This window comes from Cricetulus griseus, chromosome 3 (genome assembly GCF_003668045.3).
Source record: "Cricetulus griseus strain 17A/GY chromosome 3, alternate assembly CriGri-PICRH-1.0, whole genome shotgun sequence".
Taxonomy (NCBI): domain Eukaryota; kingdom Metazoa; phylum Chordata; class Mammalia; order Rodentia; family Cricetidae; genus Cricetulus; species Cricetulus griseus.
Window position 1 is genome coordinate 199,306,971 of NC_048596.1, and position 13,319 is coordinate 199,320,289.

Here is a 13,319-nt window from a genome sequence, read left to right on the forward strand (position 1 = left end):
ACTGTACCTGGAACAGGAGCCTGACACCCTGTCAACAGGACAAGGCTGGCCTCAGGTTGAGCTTGTTGCCTTTCTCTAGACAGCAGGGCTTTGTTTAGAGCCCTATCTTTGAAGGGCAGAGTCAGTGCTCCATGTCCAGGGATAGAGAGACCAGAGGAAGTACCCATGTCCTGGAAACCAGGTGACACCAGGCTGAGGTTCTGAGATCCTACCCTCAAAGAGGGGTCTTGCTTCAGTTTGAGATGTGGGAAGGGTCCCTCAAGTATGTGTCATTGAGGTTGTGGTGGGGGTGGCACATGGCTTCTTTTTCCCTGCCAGAACACATAGGATACACTCCTAAGCCTTTATCTTGGGGAGGGGCACAAGACATTGTCCATTTTAATGGCCCAACCCTGGGAGTTTCTGTCTTCACAACTGCTCAGCAACCCAAGGTCTAAGTCACAATCTTTCAAAGAAAAGAGGCAGCTATAGAGGAGAGCTGCCATGCCTGCTCTAGGCTCTCTGGAGTGCCCCCAGCCCCTACCCGAGAGTGCTGTGTACTCCAGCCTCTGCTCCTGGCTGTTGAGATGAGCCCAAGTACCTGGGGCCTTCAGATAGCAGTGCTTGTAGGCTGGTACTAATGTCTGTCAACTTATTTCATTTCCACAATGGCTGTAAGACAGGAACCATAGCAGACCCCCACTTTATAAATGAGGAAGCCAGGCCAGAAAGGTTAAGGTAGCTAAACCAAAGGTTCGAAGTAAGTAGGAGGAGCAGGAATCTGAGCCTAAGATTAGGCTGCAAATGGGTCACAGGGTCACATTATGTTAAATGTTGAGTCTACCTACTCTACACTCCTTGTCCCGGTCTGCTGTGGGAGATATGGGGGCGGGGGGACTCACGTGTGTGAGGTGTGAAGGAGGGTGGTCGTGTGGCTCCCTGGGATGCAGTGGGAGGTGGGGGTGGCATGCTGGGGGGTGTGGACCGGGGCTGCGTCTTCACTTCAGCCGGAGAGTCTGGCATTGCTGCAGCCTTCTCCTTCCTGTCAGCTAAGGAAAAGAGAGAGAAAGAGAAAGATCAAGCAGCTGAGGGCAGAGCTGGCTAGCCAGCACGTGGGCAGGGGCCTGATTTCCACTGGCCAGGTGGACTCCTGATTCCACCCCTCCAGTGGAAGCTCCAAGTGTTCTCACAGGTGGCTAGCATCTATGCACAGGTGAAACATAGAGCCAGGCCAAAGGTGGGCTCGTCAGGACTAGTGTCTGTGCGGGAGCATACAATGCAGGTTTCCATGCTCAAGTCCCGTCTCAATTCGCCTGACCTATGCTGAGTATTGACATTTATAAGATATGTGAAGAGTGATGACCAAATTTCCAGAGTTGTGATTCTCTTCTAGGCCTTGTGTGGGGCGGGAGGGCAGGACGGGTGAGGCAGGTGAACTGGCTTCAGGCATGGAACCACCATTTTAACCATCTCCTGCCCTATGGTCCTTGTGACCCCTATGCGAGGCTTGTGGATGTCAGGGTGCTTAGGGCCTGGCCCCTGAAATGTGACCCACAGGCTCAGGACATCCAGGCTCAACCACATCCCAGTGACCCAATTCTCATCAAGGTGCCCAGATCAGGGTCAGATCAGTAGGATGATAAGATGGTGATGATGGTCAGGGTGAACTGAATATTAGATGGATCCTGGATATCCAAGGGTTCCAGAACAGGACCATGAAGCAAAGGCATGGGGCCAGCCTAAGTCCCGGGGCAGACTTGCTTAGGGCATACTTTGCAGAGGATGGTAAGTCCTGGGGCTTCCCCTTCATCTTAAGGTATGGTCAGGTAGGGTAGGTGAACCTGTGTAAGTTGCTTCTTTGTCATGTGGCCAGCTCTCCAGAGCCAGCAAGGCTCTGGATGGCATCCTGCTTGTGATGGGCAGAAAGCAGACCTCTCTGCCCCAGTGACTGCCTGGCAGCCACGTTCTCATCATATCCACAGGGTCTCCCATGGGGGGAGGTTGGAGACGGGGACTGAGTCACACAGTTCAGAACTCCTTGTATCTTAGCTATCATCATGGCAACTGTGGGCATCACCCCTCAGCCTTTTGCATCCTGCACCCTATTTCAGGGTCCCATCATTGGCAGACACATATGAGTCTAGGTGACCCAGCCTCTGTGGCTGATGATCAGTAAGTGACATCTAGCAGGTGGAAGACCAGAAACAGTGAAGCCCTCATCTAACCCCTTTCCTGGTCTGCAGAGGGGAGAGAAGCTTAAAGACACTTTAGACAAGCCCAGTGGCCCAAGACGGCTGTGTCTGGATCTGCAAGGAAGAGGCAAGAGGCCCCCATCTTTCTGGGCCCACTAGGAGGGGCAGAATGGGAGCAGATGGTACACAGCAGCCACCCAGGCTGCGGCACCTGCTGTCCCCCAGCTGTGGCCTCTGCCCCCCCCCTCCTGCCGGCTCTTGGCCCCTCCCCTCCCCCAACTGTCCAAAGGCTGATGGCTGGGCACATATGTGGCCGCAGCTGTGGTGACCTATCAACACCATGCCTGGCTGAGGGGCTGATGGCCAGTCTCCGGTGACAACAACCAAAGAAGGCAACTGTGGCTGGCTGCTTCAGCATGGAGCAGCCCGTCCTTACCAGCCCTTCACCTGTCCAGTCTGCCCTTGGGCCCTTGGGCAACTGGGGCTGCTTGGGATGGTATTGCCAGGGCCAAATGTCTCAAGTGCCAGGCTGGCCCTGGTCACAAGCCCAGAACATTGGGGACACTCTGTGTCTCTGAAGTCTTTCACAAAGGAGAAGTGGCTTCACCTGAGCCTCAAGTTTTAAACAGAGTAGAACCAATTGAGCAAAGGCACCATTGGCAGCTGGGCTAGGTACTAGTTGTTACCTCTCAGCGCACTTGGTCAGTGCTGGATCATTCATTGGTAGACACACTGGTGCCACAAGCCATGGTACCATGTTGCAGTGGCCACCACTTGCATAACCATGATATCAAAGGCATCCTGCTGGTGCCTGGTGACCTGCAGACACTTAACTTTCTTTTTAATAGGACCAGAATCATAGAGGCCAGAGGTCATCTATCTGCCTCAGAGCCTCAAATGCTCACTGACGCAGGTTGTTCCCAGGGCTTCATGGATCTCATTTGTCCTCATTAAAATCCCATGGTCCTGATTCCACTCAAATCCCATTTCAAAGAGAGGACCAGATACACGGCGGTGCCATGATCTGCCCCAAATCACACATGGATACCGGGATCTAAAGCCAGTGAGTGTGGGGACTTGGAGTCACCTGGTCTCCTGTTTCCAACTAGTCTGCAGCCTCCTAGACCTAGGGTTGCTGCTCCGCTCTGCCTTTACCCTTTCCTGCCTTCCCTCCAGCAGCCTAAGGTGTCCACTTCCCAGCATGCCCTGGGATGTTGTTTCCCTCCCCAGCTCATTCCCTCCTGGCATTTCCTCTGGACTGTCACCCCACTGTAGATACCTTGCTCCCTGGTTGACCCATCTGCAAGGATTCCTCATGACATTGCAGTCCCCAAAAGGTGATGTCTCAGGATAGAGGTCACTGTGGCAGCCCCCAAGAGGAAATATTTTTCTGGAGTACCTTGCCAGGAGCCTCAGAAAAAGGGTATAGGAAGCATGGAGGGCAATGCTGATTGGCCGATTGATAGATGGCCTAGGTCAGGTAGGTGGGGCTGGCTGCTGAGAGAGGCTGTCCCCAGGGGCCTGAGCCCTCTTCTCACCTCCAAAGTATGTACACTGTCTACTTCCCTGAGGTATGTGTCTGTGTGGAGGTATCAAAGGAGGTGAGGGATGTCATTCATAGAACCTGTACCACAGGTATTTATTTACTTATTTGTTTAGAGATTTACTGTGTAGCCAATGATGGTGTTGAATGTCTTGTACTTCTGTCTCCACTTCTGAAGGCTGGGATTACATGAGTGTGTCACCACACCTAGTTTATGGGTGCTGGGGATGGAACCCAGGACTTTGTGCATGCTACAAAAGTGCTCTACCAACTGTGCTGTGTTTCTTTTCCCATTGTCTCACCAGGGTCAACCCCACTACCTCAGCTATACTCCTGCTAGATCTTTAGCCTTCACAGTCTCCTAGAGGTACTGTTACAGCTCCATCTCATAAAGGGGAAAGGAAACTGAGGACCAAGAAGTGATTTCTTCAAAGCCACTTAGCTGTGCAGTACAGATTTGGGTCTTGTCCATCAGTCCCAAGCCACACTGTCCTTTCTATATCCTCCTGCCCAGGTCTGTGTGCCCGGGTTCTGAGTTGTTTCTAGGCAGTTGGACAGAGGTTCTTTTGCCTGCTTAGTTGAACTTTCCATGCTGCAAGGTGAGCAGATGGAAGTAAAAATCACAGCTGTCCTGGGGGCAGCACTGTTGACTATTCCAGGTGACAGCTACTGACCACAGAGCCCCTCCAGGGACCCACCAAAGTTCATGGTTTGTGGTTGTGGCACAGGATTGAAACTGTGTATCAGCTCCAGGCCAAGCCATTGCTGTGAATTCTTTAGTACAGGCAATTGACATAGTGGCTGTTTGCAGCCACAGTGGGGACCATTCAGAAGCATGGAGATACACAGGGAGCCAGATCCATGCCCATGCCCCTAGGGTCAACCTTCACACCCTCAGAAAGGACACAAGGTTGTGTGGCCACCCAATTTGGAGTGTTCACTGGGGAACTTCTGTCATCAGCTTGATAGTGCTCTGAGCCCATACTATGTCTCCTGCTTGCTGTGGCAGGTGTGTGTGTGTGGGTGCTATGGGAGTGCCCAGATCCCTCATCCCAAGGAAATGAGGTAAGGGGCCCATGGCATCATGCAGTCCAACAAATCACTGTCTTCTGTGTGGTGAGGGACATTGGCTTTATGAGGGTCTCAGCAGCCCTCATCCATACAACCCTGCTCCACCTTACGGGTGGGGAAACCAAGGCACAGAGTGGTCTAGTGACTTGTCCTGGATACCCAGCGGAGAAGCCAGCAATAAAACTGGATTTGGATAGCTTGACCCTGCTGGTTTCAGGGGCCCCTGCATTCAGGTGACCTCAGCCAGCCTCTAAGGCCTGTAAAGCACATCCAGTGTCCCATGCTATTTTTTTTTTTAAGGGCTGATGGTATCCTCCCTCCAGTACTCCTCAGAAAAGAGAGTTTATGGGCTCCCTATCCTGAATCCTAGAAACTGCGCATAGGGCCTGACAGAGTTTTGGGATCCTGAGGGACTTGAATGAGTAGGGAACTCTGAGGCAGTGGCACCCGTACACCATCCCATGGTGCCTGAAGTTGGCAGAGTCTAGATGGTCCCTGGGAAGAAAGAGAGTGAGGGAGGCCTGGCTCCTTCCCCCAGCCCATCCCAGTCTCTGCCACTTCCCTGTTCCCACCCTCCAGAAAATTCCCAGGCCCCATGGCTGCTTGTGGGCCCAGGGGAGCTCCTGTGTCCTCCACGAAGTTACCCAGTTCCCAGCTGAATACCACTGAGTGGAAGCAGCTCTCTAAGGCCAGGCGGAGCCTGTGGGAAAGAACACGGAATGTGCCGGAACAGGCCACACCATCCATCACTGTCCCCATCGGCTGTGGTTCCCAGCCCGCCCTCCCAGCTGGGAACTGGCCTAGGCCCAGCATGGAGCTGACCATCTTTCTGGCTGCGTCTCTCCAGACTTTTGTATTCCTAGCAAATACAGAGCCTGGCTTGCCAGCATAGCCAGACTGACCTCTGAAGTGACATAGGTCACTGTGTATCAACAGGTCTTGGAGGTAACAGACTTGGTGATCACAAAGTCAGGACTGAGACTCTGACCCTGACCCTGACCCAAGTGCTCTGTGCTTGTCACCTCCTGCTGTCCCTACCATGAATCCATGAGGTCAGCAGATAAGGTAGGGGGCTGGGCCTCCACTCCAGGAGGTCAAAAGTAAAGTTTCTTCTCTATGGAGTCTTGGAACACACTCACATGTGGAGATTGGACAAGGCTGCTGAAAGGGTCAGGCTGTCTCTATTTCTTGGCTGACCACAGGCAAGTAGGGGCTCAAAGGAACGTGGATATCAGGGAGGGCCTGAAAGGTACCTAGGCCCCCAGGTCTAGGCATCTACTCTGCAAGTGCAGCCAACCCCTCACATACTGAGGGGACCCAGTGTCCCCAAAAGCAGCAAGTCCTCAATCCAAGACAGAAGAACAAAGAGCACTTGGAGAAGATGGGCTCAGACTCAGGACATTGGCCAAAGTGGGCAGTCTGTTTCCACATCTGTCATTTGGGGATCACAGTAAAAATCAAAGGTGTATGGCATGTCATCAGATGAGAGATGTGTGCTAATGATGGTGATTTTCTGTTTCAGTCATGAAACTACAGTGTTCTAAGGCTGAGGATATGGCTAAGCAGGTGCTGGGGATCAAACATAAGACCAGAGTTCGATCCCCAGCACTCATGTAAAAAACCGGGCATGGTGGCATGTTCTTGTAACTCCAGCACTGAGGAGGTGGAAGACAGGGTTCCTGGGGCTTGCTGGCTAGCCAGTGTAGTCTATTCTACTCAGCAAGTTTCAGGCCAATGAAAGGCCCTGTCTTAAAAAGGGGTGGTGGTGGAAGGTACCTGAAGTATGACACTCAGGACTGTCCTTTGGCCTCCACAAGCATGTACATGTAAACTCCCTCCATGTACCCACCCATGCCCACACATGGAGAGAAAAAGCGAGACAGAGACAGAGAGATACTATATCATTCCATAGGAAACATGAGACGGGCAAAAAGAAGAAACCCTGTAAAGCTGAGATCATCCTACCACATCTTCATGTCCTGGTCAGACTGTCCCAGTACTCAAGGTCACTTGAGGTCACTGCAATGCCACACAGTGTGTAACAGCACAGAGCCTTTATCTCTGGATTCTAGCCTCCACAGTTGGCTGGGCGGTGGTCCAACACTATGCCACCAAGGCCAAGGTAAACCCACATGACTGGATTTCCTCATATTCAGCAGGGTCAGCTAACCTTCCAGGACATGTTCCCTGCCTGCCACTTAAATCTGACTGTCCCCTCTGCCCTTACTGTCTAGTCTTACTTTCCAATCTCAGATGCTCCTGCCCCAGGGCCTTTGCACTGGCAAGTGTCCCTCTGTGGAAATGCTACCTTAGCCAGGCCTTCATTGTCAGCCTTCTCATTCTTCGTATCTTTGTCACGACGGCTGCAGTTTTGTTTTGTTTTAAAGAATCCACTCTCCCAGAGGTTCCTGAAAGTTGGGAAACACCATTCCCAAGGGAAAGATGGGAAAACTGAGAGGTGAGGAGTTCACATGGCTGTCAGAGGCCACAGATTGTGAATCTCTTTGGAATGCTTCAGCATCTTGATGAGAGTGTCTCCAGAAGTTTCCATCCATCCATCCATCCATCCATCCATCCATCCATCCATCCATCATGCATCCATCACTACCCGTCCATCATCCATCCACCCACGAATCCCCACTATCCACCCATCCACTTTTCCATCCACCTCTCATTAACCTACTCAGTACCCATTCAATAATCCATGCACGCACCATGCATTCATTATCTATCCATCTACCTACTCACTCACCCACCCATTTAGAGATCTCCATTTAAAATGGCTCTGCAGGGTTGGCAAGATGGCTCAGTGGGTAAAGGTGCTTGCCACCAAACATGACAACCCGAGTTTGACTGAATCCCAGAACCCACGTGGAAGTTAGTGAATCAACTCCTATAAGTTGTCCTGACCTTCATACATGGATCCTGGAATGTGTCCCCACACACATACACTACATAAATGAATGTAATAAAAAATAAAATGTCTCTTCCCAGCACTCGGGAGGCAGAGGTAGACGGATCTCTGTGAGTTCGAGGCCAGCCTGGTCTCCAGAGCGAGTGCCAGGATAGGCTCCAAAGCTACACAGAGAAACTCTGTCTCGAAAAACCAAAAAAATAAAAATAAATAAAATGTCTCTCAACTCTACAAGACCTACAGCCCTGTCTAATCACAAATAACCTGATACCCTCACAAGCTAAACAACAAACTCAGGCATCTCTCATCCCCCTGACCACCAGACAGGGGTTCTTTATAGAGCCTTGGCCACCTTGGAACTCACTCTGTAGATCAGGCTGGCTTTGAACTCAGAGATCTACCTGCCTCTGCCTCCCAACACCTCTTATCCTTTGCACACACAAGCAAAGCAGTGAATAGTGAGGCTAGATACTGTGAAAGCGACATGGAGTACAGCAACACAGCAAAGATTCACTTCAGGAAGCCTCATAGGACCATCAGGACGATGTGAGGGAAGATGTAGAGATCCCCATGACCACCTCTGAGCACAGGCTGGGGACAATGGGGGAACACTAAAGAACCGAAGGTCCACGTTTACAGGGTTGCCTTCCTTGAATGCTCAGAGCCACGGGGTATGCTTTGTGGATGTATCCTAGCTGTTCTGGTCCTGAGGGTTTTCCAGATGCCTAACATTCAGATGGACCCTTTAGAACGGGCAGGGTTGGTTGATGGGCAGCACAGTAATGGCGGGCAGCCATGGGGGGCATGGACAAGTCCTTCGAGGCCACTGATGTAGCCTTCTTCCCACCCCCACCCATTCTCTGCCAGGGCCCGGTCTCAGTCGGGGCTCCTGTCCTGGACATCGAAGCCTAGCTACAGCATCTGGAGTCACTAGAGGGCTCATGTAAGACTGTCACCTTTTCAACCCAGGACAAACTTCCAGGCAACACAGGCCTCTTCTAGACTCCCCTGTGGTACACACAGGGAACTTGGGCCCTGATCTCCACCAAAAAGCTGCTTTCTCCAGCAAAGGACTGGGTTAGACATGGGCTCCCAGGCCCAAAGCCCAACGAAGAGCTGAGGGCTTCCTCTGGGTGATTCCATGTCTAGGGGGTGGAGCTCTATCCTATCCTGTCCAAGGCTAGAATCAGAGACACTCAGCTTTGATCCCTCAGGCAGGGAACTTGGGAGTGGGTGGGATGCAGCCCTAATGAGTCCCAGGTGTCTGCTTCAGTGGCTTCCCACATCTGGTCTCCATCAGCCTCCACCACCATGAATAAGTAATAATACAAAAATACAGGGATTAGTGTTTCCTGCTGTATGCCCCATTGGCCAGGCAGCCCTCCTGCCCCAGTGGTGACAGGACCCCGAGTCATGCAGGGTTGGCCCTGCTTGGCCCTGCCTTGTTCTCAGAGGTCTGAATCAGGGCCATTTCTCTGGTTTTAACTTTGCCTGCCACTGCTGTCACTGCTCTTCCTGCAGTCCAGCACTGGGTCACCTCAAGAAGGACCCAAGAACCCCATAATCCCTGGTCCATGGTGACAATGAAAGTCATAAGGTTACCATGGCAATAGTGGAGGGCTAAAAGACAGGAGACCAAGTTCCTACTCCAACTGTGAAAACTAGGGGGTGATCTCAAATGATTCTGAACCTTAGTACCCACCACTAAAATGCAAGCACATTTTGGGGTGGGATTAGTTGAGGCAGAAAACGCAAGAGTTTCATGAACCAAGTCTGCTATAGTTTCTGTAGTGGGAGGCTGGGTTTGGGTCTTTTCCCCATCTTTAAAGCCCCGAGGACAAGAGGCAGGCAGGTTATGGACAGCTCCAGTTCCAGCTTATGGTGGGAACATTGCTGGCCTTTTCTCTTCCTACACCGAGCTTCAGTTTTCTTGCCTACCAAATGGGGAGGACTGCAAGTTTTAGGCCAGCCTGGGCAACTTAGCAACAGGACCCTGTCTCAAAAGCAAAAGGTACAGAAATGACCTTGAAGGTAGCTCAGGGGAAGAGCGCTTGCCTAGAACGTGCAAGGCCCTGAGTGAAGTTACTACTGGAAATGAAGAAAGAGAAAGAGAGGAAAAGTAACTAGAATGAGTACCTACTACATGTGGGAGAGACACATGGTTCTACACATGGGTCCACGGGGGCAGTATGGGGACCACGGAGGCAGTATGGGGACCACGGAGGAAGCTGTCCTCAGCATGTACATGCAACCTGCCATGTCAGAGAGCCACCGTGCTAACCTGGGCTTTGGAATGACCTCCCCCCATTTCACATGATAAAGCTGTGGGCTGTCAGAACTCCATTTACATATGGGGAAACTGAGGCACAGAGCTATGAGATCACCTGCTCTGGTCACTCCACATCATATCACAGCCTTCCTCTGTCACCTTTTCATCTGCAGGACCTTCCCACCCCCAGCTGTCTCCTCACTGGTCAGAGTGGGCTCACAGCCCACCCCATCACTGCACTCCTCACCGGTCAGAGTGGGCTCACAGCCCATCCCATCATCACTGCACTCCTCACTGGTCAGAGTGGGCTCACAGCCCATCACTGCACTCCTCACTGGTCAGAGTGGGCTCACAGCCCATCACTGCACTCCTCACTGGTCAGAGTGGGCTCACAGCCCACCCCATCACTGCACTCCTCACTGGTCAGAGTGGGCTCACAGCCCATCACTGCACTTACTCCCTTATCATGCACTTTGCTTTCTTCAGAACACCTCTCAGTGTACAAGCCGTCATGGATGCTGGTCCTTATGTTGATGGCCTCTCCCATCCTTTGGCAGAGCCCAACATACAGCCTGACACTGAGTGACTGGCCTACTGCAGCCTCCACTTCCTCTGCTGCCCTGCACCAGCTCACTGGCTCAGTTGGACTGGGGAACCTGTCTGGGTAAGGAGCACTGGGTAAGCTCAGCAAACAGCTCCTCTCTTGTTTGAAGTAGGGAATCCCCCTTCCTCACGACTGTTGAGCCACTGAGTTGTCCAGTGCTCAGTGTGTGCCAGAATTGGCCACTGCAGATTCTCCTGCAAGGTGGGCGCTGTGTCTGCCCCACCTTACACATCTGCTTCCTCCTTCGACCCCGGCCCCAGCTCATTCTCAAGAAGTCAGTCTACTAGTTGTCCTTTCAACAGGGCCAGCCCCAGACCTGCTGTGGCCAATAGGATGTAGTGAAAGAGACGTGAGACAGTACAGCTTGGTGTCACCTGCTGCTAGCCCCACCTGCTCCCTTGTGGGACTGTGTGTGAACAGGTTCAGGCCACTTGGGGGCATGACACACACATGGGTAGAGCTGTTCCAGCGGTCACAGTCATCAGAGTGCCTCACACTCAACAGAGCTGCAGCCCTTGCCAGGCCAACCATAGAGCCAAGGGCAAGACCAGCTGTTGTGCTACCCTCTGAGCAAAATAGCCACCATTTCACCAGATCAGCTGTGCCTGCTTGCCAGAGTCCATCATGATCTGGCCTGGGGACTGCTGACATTTCCTCAGAGGAGGGGGGTGGGAGGGTCACGGCCCCTCATCTGATATTGTAGTCACTCCTCCCAGCCGTCTGTACTTCCCTAATTGCACCCCAGGGTCTAGGATGGGTGCTAGACATATAGACTGGGGAAGACTAGAGAAGGAAACTTTGATCTAGGTGGCTGCAGGGAGCTCTCATCCATGATGGCTGCAGACATTCCACTGCAGATGTTTTGGTACAGCCATGCTTCTGCCTGTAACCCCTCATGCATGCTCTGTAAATAAGCCTAACATATCTTCAAAAATCAAGAAAAAAAAGTGGCATATCCACATAACAGAAAACGATACCACAACGAGAAAGGGACATACAGCTAAGCATGACATATAGCTCCATGTCAGAAACACACAGCTGAGTGAAGAATCCAGACTCTAAAGAACACACGGTATTTTCCTAGGACAGGAGGGGCACAAGGGTCTGGGCTAATGTCTTCTGACTATGTGTGTACGCTGAGTTGTCTTCAAACTGTGTTTTTCTCTGGGTGGCTATATACCCCAAGGTCTCTTTACTTACAAACATGTCACAAATGCCATCCACTGATATGGAAAAGTGGGCCATGAGTGAAAATTCATACAGATGACAGTGTGTGTACCTTCATTGCAGACAAAAATGTGGAGAAAAATGAGTACAAGCAACATGGGGCAACACTCCTGGGCAGGAGACAGTGATGCAATGCTTCCAGAACAAGAATCTGAGGTCAGAATCTTTGAAAGAAGATGCCGGAGCCCTTGGTCCAGCCTATGAGAGCACCCAGAACACTGGCATGCTCAGACCTCAACAGCATCCTGGGCCAAACAGAGTTAAAAGGCAGGGGAGGATGGGGAGCACTGGAATTAAAGCCTTCCATGCTGTCCTCGGGGCTGCAAATGGGATCCAGATGTCCAGACCCGCTCACCCTGCGGCTGGCTCGCAAAGGAAACACATTCCTCTCCCAGCTGCTGGGGCTGCGCAGCCAGCAACTCCCAGAGAGCCGTGGGGGAGGTGTCCCACCATCTGGGCCGCCCACTGCCAGAGGAGGCTGCCAGGCTAGGGGAAGGACAGGGGGAAGGGACCCCTCAACTCTGCATAGGTCCTGGCATACAAGGGGCGTGGATGGATCTGAACCCTCCCCCCCATGACACCAAGAAGTCACCATTTGCAGCCTGGCACAGTTTATTAAGTACAAATGGCAATGATAAAGAAAGTTGGGTTATGGCTACTTGGGTACTTCACACCTGCTTCACTGGCATAGACAGCACCCTGGCTAAGTTGTGACTGGGGCACTTAGGGAGTATGTCTCACCATGTCCGTAAAAGAGACCATGACCAAGCCTTTCAGCAGGGAAACATGCGAAAAACCATCAGTAAAGAAAACCATGGGGCATGGGTGACGGGTCATTGGGTCAAGTGCTTGATGTACAAGCGTGAAGGTCTGAGTTCAGATTCGGAAGTGGTAACACATGCCTTTGACCTTGGTGTTCGGATGATAAGATGGGAGGTGGGGCAAGATAACCCCAGACCCTTGTGGTCAGCTAGCCTGATTATGTCTTGTCAGACAACAGGCTCTGCCTCAAGCGAAGTGAAAGGTGAGGACCACTGACACCTGAGATTGTTCTCTCACCTCCACATGTACACTGTGGCAAGAGTTCTCACGCACACGTGTGCGAGTGTGTGGATGCATCTGTGAATACATGGTATGTGCATATGTATGATTTGTTTGCATTGGCTGTGGCGGCTAGTGTGCACACACACATCTTCTCTAGTGAAGGGCATGTGACATAGGGAGAAGGACAACACTCTGGCTAGTCACAAGGTGACCTCATGTGTACATATGACGTTTCTGCAAGGAGGGAGAAGCTGCTTCTGAAAAACACGGGTGGGAAGGGTCCCTTCTCTCTGCCTCCCTGCTGTCCTCTATATTACATCAAGTCCTTGTTACAGTTCACACTAATCACCAGCAGTGCCAAGCCTGGGTCATCTCTGGGTGGTGGAGGAGAATGAACCCTGTTGGGCTGGAGGCAGTAGGGAGACAGTGACAACAAAGGACAGACAAGTCACCACAAGCATCACTAAACGGGCTGC

General features: G+C 51.9%; 1 protein-coding gene across 4 annotated transcripts in view; it reads right to left on the bottom strand.

Annotated features, from left to right (window-relative positions):
• Cbfa2t3 (CBFA2/RUNX1 partner transcriptional co-repressor 3) overlaps nt 1-13,319 on the bottom strand; it is a 74,063-nt gene that overhangs the window by 23,106 nt on the left and 37,638 nt on the right. Inside the window, exon 1 of one of the 4 annotated variants that reach the window (XM_035442738.1) lies at nt 882-1,026. In XM_035442738.1, the coding sequence (XP_035298629.1) occupies nt 882-1,002 (121 nt within the window). In that variant the 5' untranslated portion in view covers nt 1,003-1,026. Of the gene's footprint in view, nt 1-881; nt 1,029-13,319 lie in introns of those variants that run through there. The other 3 variants (XM_035442736.1, XM_035442739.1, XM_035442737.1) reach the window with 3 other exon arrangements.